We start from the raw sequence: 7,698 nt of genomic DNA on the forward strand, positions 1-7,698 counted from the left end.
GGGGCCCGGAGCGCGGCTGCCCCGCGACTGCCCCGCGCCTCAGGGCCGGGCCGGGGAGTGACCGCACGGCTGGGGAGGGACCCCCGCTGGCCAGGGCAGGGACTGACCCCATGGGAGCAGGGAAGGATTCCTGTCCCCGAGGGGGAAGCAGCGGCACGAACTGACCGGGACTCCCATCCTTTCTCTCTGCCCCGCTGGGCAGAGGAAAGAGGGAAAGGGGATAAAGTTAACATCGGGAAGTTAAGAGAGCTCGGGAGGAGGTGTTTCTCAAGACTTATTTTACGCCTCGTTCTCCTGTTCTGATTCGCTCCGTCCCAAATCCAGTTCATTCCCCACGTCGGGGCTCTTGTGGCCGCGATGGCGATCCCTGCGTGACCTCTCCCTGCCCTTAGCCCGAGCCACGAGGGCTCGGATCTGTTCCACACTCGTGCCCTGCATGTGATTTGGGGCAGCTGGAGCGAAGCAGCTGGAAACCACAGCGGGCTCGAGAGGGACTCAAGCAGGGCAGGAGTTGGGGCTGCCCCAAGGGAGCTCACACAACATGAACCTTCGTGGGGTCTTTCTAAGGGAATTTTGTTGAATTTTTACATTCATTGTTAAAAAGTAGAGTCACAAGTGGAGCTGAGCTTTCAACTTGAAATGAGGGAATCGAACGTGTTCGCTGGGACTTCTGTAACCTCAAGCTGTTCCTTGATACTCGACACTTTAGTTCTGGCCATAGGAAGCCCTTCAGCAGCAATGTCTCTCCCAGCCACTGGTTTCTGGCTCACACCCAGCTCGGAGCTTGGACAAGGTCTGGACTTTTTCCGGTTGAGCTTCGGGAATCTCCCGGGATGGTGCAGCACCACCCCTTCCCAGCCCACCTTTGTTAGGACTTTTTCTTTTCTCTCTACTGATGAATTTAACCCTAAAGCTGCTTTGGAAACGTTGTATCCGAGCACATCCTGCATCTCCGTGTTTTCCTGCTGCGAACTCCCTGTGCAGGCAATGTGTCTGTGCTTTCCCCTGCTCTGTTTACTGACAAAAAGATCTGCCCCCATGTGACTTTCAAGGCTCATTCATGCAATGAAATACCGTTGTTTTTATCAGGGCGTGTTCTTGGTGAGCTTTTATGCGTGTGTTTCGTGCTGCTAAATGACACAAGACCCGGGAGGGAGCAGAAGCTGCTGCTGCACCTTGTCTCGGGGACAGAGAAACAAGTTGTGCTCCAGAGCCAGGTTTCCTTTGAGCAGCACAAGCTTGCGAGTAGCTACAAACAGGAAACCTCAACAGAAAACTGTTACTCCAAACTCAGGTGCTTTTCCTCCTGCAGGTGTTTGGAAAAGAGCTTCAAACCACAGACTCTGCTGTGAGCCATCGGTGCGTTTCCTCCCTCCTGGCAGCAACAGCTCCTGAGCTCTTAACAGGCTCCTGTCCCCTCGCAAACCCTTCAGCTCCCTGTGAGCAGTCAATGACCTACATGTATTTATTTAATATTTAAACTGCCTTTAAACTTGTCTTTTTCTCTCCTCTCTCCATTTTTGTCTTTTTTTCCTCTTAGTCTTCTTTAATCCCCTCATCACCAGTGGGATGGGGATGGAGTCTTTGGGTGGGTGCAGGATGAACTGAGGATCCAGCAGAGAAAGTCAAGGCAGAGAGGAAAGGACACAGCCCACCTTTCTCCTGCTCTTTCCTTCCCCAGGGTCCAACAAAAACAAGTGAGACTGGGGAAAAATCCCACAAATGGTGTGTTCTGGTCTTGGATGGGGATCCTCAGCTTCAGCCTGGTCATGGCACTGAGTGGTGAGTCCTACCCAGGCACCCCTGGAGGAGGATCTGGGTCAGGTGCCTCTGTTTTGGGGAGAAGGAGGATGCCAGGATTTCCCCAGCATCAGGGGGTGCTCCCCAAGCAAAGCCCACTTCGGGGGTTACTCCCTTTTATCCCCATGCCGTGGTCCAGGCACCTGCTCCTCGCTCTGTCACACCATTCCCTTTTCAAAGAACATCATCCCCAATTTCCCCCTTTCAGCTTCCAGAAAAAAGCAATAAATAAACCCTATTTTCCTGCTTTATTAGGGCTGCCCACGTGTCTCACTCTGCTTTCTCTTTTCCAGTTGTTTCTGTGAGATGCCATTTCCCTCAGCCAGAATTCTCCCATGTGTGCCCAGACACCTGGCCTGGTTTCCAAGGAAAACGCTGCTATTTTTCTGAGGCTGAGGGCAACTTGCCCATGAGTCAGGGAAGGTGCAAGGCCTGGGAGCTTCACTGGCTGACAAAATCACCAGTGGATGAACTGGTGAGAACTGGGCTTGAGCCTCTGCACCAGCACCAGGGTGGGAAACATGGGGCAAAAAGGGTTTAAAACCAGCCCCAAACCTGCCTGGCCCCAAACCACTCCCAGTGCTGGAGTCAGGAGCTGACACCTTAGCGTAGGGGTGTCATCTGGACATCTCTGGGTAGGGGATGGACACAGGTGGGAAACAGCAAGTGGGGAAGGCAGGACTGGCCCAACCCTGATGTTTCTTTGCTTTACAGAGGTTCATTGCACACTGGAAAGGTGGACCCCTGGTTTGGGCTGGAAAAGAGGGATAACAGCTGCTGGGGGTCAGTGGCACAGCCTTCGACCACTGGTGGGTCCCTGTGTCCGTGCTGGAGCCCGGGGTTGGCACCGGGGCACGGTTCCCTCTTGGAGCGGCTGGAAAGGGCCCCGGGGCTGCTGCACTGCTGTTCCACCGGAAGGATTTCAGGGAGTCTGAGGTGACCCACCCTGGGATGGGCACCTTCTCCTGCCCCTGTGTCTGGGCAGCTCCTGGCTCTCCATGGGAGGTTGGGATGAGCCAAGGTCACTGCCCACCAGTCCCCAGTTAGACACCCTCAGCCAAATACTGCCCCCCCCTGCTCTGAACGCTGCCCCAAACCGTCCCACTGCCAGGTGCCTTTTGCTCCCCTGCCTACCTAAAATCTCTGGATTTTTGGATCCTTTTCAAGCTTTCTCCTCCCTGTTGACTATTTCTGTCTCATTTCAGAGCACCACCAGGTCAGGGTCCCACTCTTCACAGCTTTTCTTGCCCTGGGTCCAGTTTCCTAATTCCTTGGAGAGCTGCCAGTCCTGGGGACACAACTTGGAGCCAGCAGGGGCTGGAGAGAAGAAAAAGCCATGAGACACTCAAAAGGGTGGCCAAGGTCTTCCCCATCCCCAGCTGAAGGACACTGAGGACTCAGTCCTGGAGCTTTTAACACCATTGTGGTTTTTCCTGCTCTGTCACCACAGAGGAGGAGGAGGAGGAGGAAGAGGAGGAAGAGGAAGATGATGATGCAGCTGAGTGACCACAAGGGCTCAACCGGTGGCTGGGATGGAGGAAGGGTGGGGAGGAACATCCTCCCTTGGGTTGACTCTGCTCCTCCAGGTGAGGAATCACCAAAAATTGCATGGAAAAGAGAATTCTTCCTTAAAAAGCCCCTTTTTGCCAAATAACCCTCGGTGGCCTCCCAGCCCCCAGGGTGACCTTGCAGGAGCAGCCCCCCAGGGTCCCACCTGAGCCTCTCCCAGCACATCCAGGTGGGAAGAGGGATTTCCCGAAGGGCTCTGCCCCCGGGGCTTGCAGAACAACCTCACGAGGGATGCAGACACCTCGCTCCAGGTCCCTGCCATGGATCTCGCTGCCGGGAATGCTCAGCTGCCAAGGGCCCTGAAATCTTGGAGCCATGACCTGGGGTGAGGTCAGTGACCTCCTGGAGTGGAGGACCCAGAACCTTCCGAAATCGGTTCCATGCCCAGCCCTCAGCAGAGCCGGGAGTCGGTGGCCGCGGGTCCCCCCAGCCCTCAGCTCCTCCCGGTCCAGGCGGGGCTCAGCCCTTGCCTCCCCCTCCTGGTGTGTTGGCTCCCCTGGGGCTTCTTGGGACCCATTTTGGCCACCAAGGGAAAGGGTCTTAGAGGCAAAACTGTCCCAATTCCAGGTGTTTTCCAGTCTCCCCTGTCCCCTCTCTGCTCTTTTTCTGCTCTGTGCCAGCCCAGATCTCTTCTTAGAGGCCACCACGTTCCCTGACACAGGAACCCAAATCCCCATTCCTGGGCACTGGGACACCCCTGCAGCCCCATACCCAGGACTGGGATTCCTCTGAATGCCCCAGACCTGTGCATGGAGACCCCACTGCACCTCCATCCCCAGCTCCAGAACACCTCTTCACCCCGTTACCCTGCACCAAAATCCCCCTGCACCACCTTTCCTGGCAATCCTGCCTCTGCCAGCCCACAGACCCCCCCCTTTCCCTTGATCTTGGTACCCCTGGGCCCCCATTCCTGCCTTTCCCACGACCCAGACCCCACTTTCCTCTACACTGGGAACCCCTGGACCCCCTTTTCCTGGGCACAGGGACCAGGAACCCTTGGATCCCCCATCCTGCCTCTCCCAGTCCCTTCATCCCCTTTTCTTGAACCATGGACCCTTCCCAACTCTCCCAGTTCCACTTCCTTGACCCTTGAATGCTGCCAGACCCTGACAATCCCTGCATCCCCTCAGTTCTCCACTCCCTGCACTTCCTGCAGGGGGGTCAGAGAGGATCCTGGGGGCATCCAGGCCCATCCCCTCCCTGCCACCCTTCCACAGTCACTCTGGCATCTCCCAGCCTGCACCAGCCAGCACAATCTGCCCAGCGACCGCTGACTGCCCCTGGCACTGGGATCCCTCTGAACTGCAATTCATGGCCACCAGGACCCCCCTGAAATTCCATCTCTGGGCACCATGACCCCCCTGAACACCCATTCCCCAGAACCAGGACCCTCTGCATCCCCTTATCCTTCACTAATACCCCCTGCAATCACTTTTCCGGCCATCCCACCTCTGCCAGTCCCTGGATTCCCCCTTTTCCTTGGGCCTGGGAATGCCTGGATCCCCATTTCTGCATTTCCCAGCCCCTAGCCCACACTTTTCATCAACACCAAGAAGGCCCATGACCCCCATTCCAGGCCATCCTGGGTCTCCCCACCCCATGACCCCTTTTCCCCAACACTGGAGCCCCCTTAACCCCCCTTTCCTGGGCACAGGGACCCTCTGGACCCCCCCTCCCACCTCTCCCAGTCCCTGCACCCCTCTATCCTTGACCCTGGGAACCCCAAACCCCTTTCTGGCTCTCCCAGCTCTCCCAGTTTCCCCTTTCTTTCACCCTCCCGGGCCCCACAGTACCCCCAGACCCCCCAAATCACCATGTCCTCCCAGCTCTCCACTCCCGGCATTACCAGTGAGTGGCAGTGTCGGAGCCCGGTCCAAGACTCACCTCGTTCTTGGCTGTGGGCTTCGTGGATGTGATCCCCTTCGTGCACTAGGACAGCAAGTGGGGCCAGGTGGAGCTGCAGATGCTGTGGATGGTGGCCGGAGCCGGACTGGGATATTGGGATAATGAGACCTGGATCAATGACAGGTACCCCAGTGAGCTGGAGAGGCTGCAGGTCTGGTACAACCAGAGCAGGGCTGAGTGGAGGGAGCTAGGGGCAGGGGGAGATTTGTGGGGCTGGAATGGGGATCTGTGGGGCACCAAGGGGCTAGGATGAGGCTCTATGGGTCTCCATCTGACACTGAAGCTACATAGGGCTGGAATGAGCCTCCATGGGGCTGGGACACCATTCCATGTGTCTCCACAGTCCGATCCCACCCCATCCACGTCTCTGCACACTGCAGCAGGAGTGCAGCTGCGACCTGTCCAACAGAAGCATCTGTGGATCCTTCCTGCAAGGCTGTGATGGGTGGGATTTCATCTCCTTCCGTCTGGGATCTGGGAGCTTCGTGGCAGCTGATGGCACTGCCCAGATCACCAAGAGGCTCTGGGAATCTGATGGGATCACAGCGCAGTATTTGAAGAATGCCCTGGAGCACACCTGTGTGGAAGTGCTCAAGAAACACATCAGATACAGGCAGGAGGCACTGGAGTGCAAAGGTGGAGGTGGAATTCCCATGGGAATGGGGAACTTGGGAATGTGGGTTTGGGAGGGTGCAATTTGGGAATGCAGAAATTTGCATGGGAATTCTGTTTATGGATCTCACCCTCATCACATTCTCATTGAAACTCTGTGTCTGGATCTCACCATCTTTCCATTCCAATGGGAATTTTGTGGATGGATCTCATTGCCATCCCATTTCCATGGGAATTCCATGGATAAATTCCATCATTATCCCATTCTCAAAGCCTCCCAATGTCCATGTCTCAAGAAAAGTGGAACACGAGATCCTGACCGTTGTTCTGTCGCACATACAGATTCTACCCCAGCACCATCGCAGTCAGCTGGATGAAGGGGGATGAAATCCGGGATCAGGAGACGGAGTGGGGCGGGATCGTTCCCAACAGCGACGGCACCTTCCACACCTGGGCCAGGATCGAAGTGCAGCCGGAGGTGCGGGAGCAGTACCGGTGCCGGGTGGAGCATCCCGGAATGCCGGAGCCCGGGATCTTCACCTGGGGTGAGGCTGGGCATGCTAAATTTGAGAATTGGGAATTTGGGAACAGGGAATTTGGGAATGTGGAGCAGTGGGATGGGGGTTCCCCTCCCATTTCTCACTATCCCGCCCTACCCAGAGCCAGAATCCAGCAAGAATCTCATCCTGGTGGTCACTGTGTCCATCACTGCCATCATCATCATCCTCCTTGTCAGATTTAGTGTCTGGAAGCTCCAATCCAGTAACACACTGGATGGGGGTCAGGAAGGAGCACAGATCCACTGCGTGGCGTTCCAGGAATCCCCCACCATGGGTGCTGATCCCACTGTTTTTCCATCGGGCAGAGGCAGAGGAATGAATACAACACAGCAGCCAGGGAGTAGCAGTGGTGGATCCCCTCTGTGCGGATCCCAGGATGGATCCTGGGGTTAATCCCAGTGTGTGATCCATGCTGGAATCTCATGGATCTTCTCTTTCCACAGGAATTGATTCACAATCCTAGAGCTTGACTGCAGGTGCGGAGCAGGATCGGGGTGGGACTCCAGAGGGGGACTGGGGCAGGAAGGACAGAGTGGGATCAGGGAGGGATTCTGGATCAAGGCAGGATTCCAGAATAGGATCAGGTGGGATTGTGGAGCAGGATCAGGGCTGAATTCCAAGGCAGGATCAGGTGGGATGAACGGAGCAGGACTGGTGCAGGATGGATGGAGGAGGATCAGGTGGGATGGATGGAGCAGGATTGCGGCAGGATTAGAGCAGGATGATCAGGTGGGATTCTGGAGCAGCTCCCACTCTCCATGGACTCCACAGGCAGCTTCATCCCATGGGATGGGGACAGGCACAGGGCGACACCATGACCCTCTCTCATCCTGGTAGTAATCACTGTCTGAGCAATCCACGGAGCTGGATCTGGTCCCTTTCCTCTTCAGATTCAGCAGAGCTCACCCTGCTGCTCCCACCCATCCTGCAGCTTTTCCCAGCAGATCAACATCCCATTTCCCATGTTTGAAAGCAAAGAACCACAATTATTCCCAATGCTTTAGTTCTGGTGTTAAAATATCACAGTTTGGGCAATAAATCCTGGTTCCCTCCTCTGGTGTCCAGCAGTTCCTCTCTGGGAGCCAGGAATGGGAATGGAGACTTGGGGGACCAGGATGGGGATACTGGAGACAGGGATGGGGACACTGGGAGCAGGTTGGAGATGCCAGGAGTTGGGAATGGGGACACCAGGATTGGAATGGGGACACCAGGACTGGGATGGGGACAGCAGAGACAGAGATGGGAACAGCAG

The 7,698-nt window shown here is 56.1% G+C and overlaps 1 protein-coding gene across 1 annotated transcript; it reads left to right on the forward strand.

Annotated features, from left to right (window-relative positions):
• Nucleotides 1-6,114: 6,114 nt before the first annotated feature.
• On the forward strand, nucleotides 6,115-7,498 carry LOC103625213 (class I histocompatibility antigen, F10 alpha chain-like). Its single transcript, XM_017726374.1, is given in 3 exon segments — nucleotides 6,115-6,207; nucleotides 6,209-6,431; nucleotides 6,547-7,498. Coding segments are annotated over 3 exon segments (609 nt in total). The 3' UTR covers nucleotides 6,840-7,498.
• The last annotated feature ends 200 nt before the right edge of the window (nucleotides 7,499-7,698 follow it).

This window comes from Corvus brachyrhynchos, unplaced genomic scaffold (assembly GCF_000691975.1).
Source record: "Corvus brachyrhynchos isolate BGI_N302 unplaced genomic scaffold, ASM69197v1 scaffold440, whole genome shotgun sequence".
NCBI lineage: Eukaryota > Metazoa > Chordata > Aves > Passeriformes > Corvidae > Corvus > Corvus brachyrhynchos.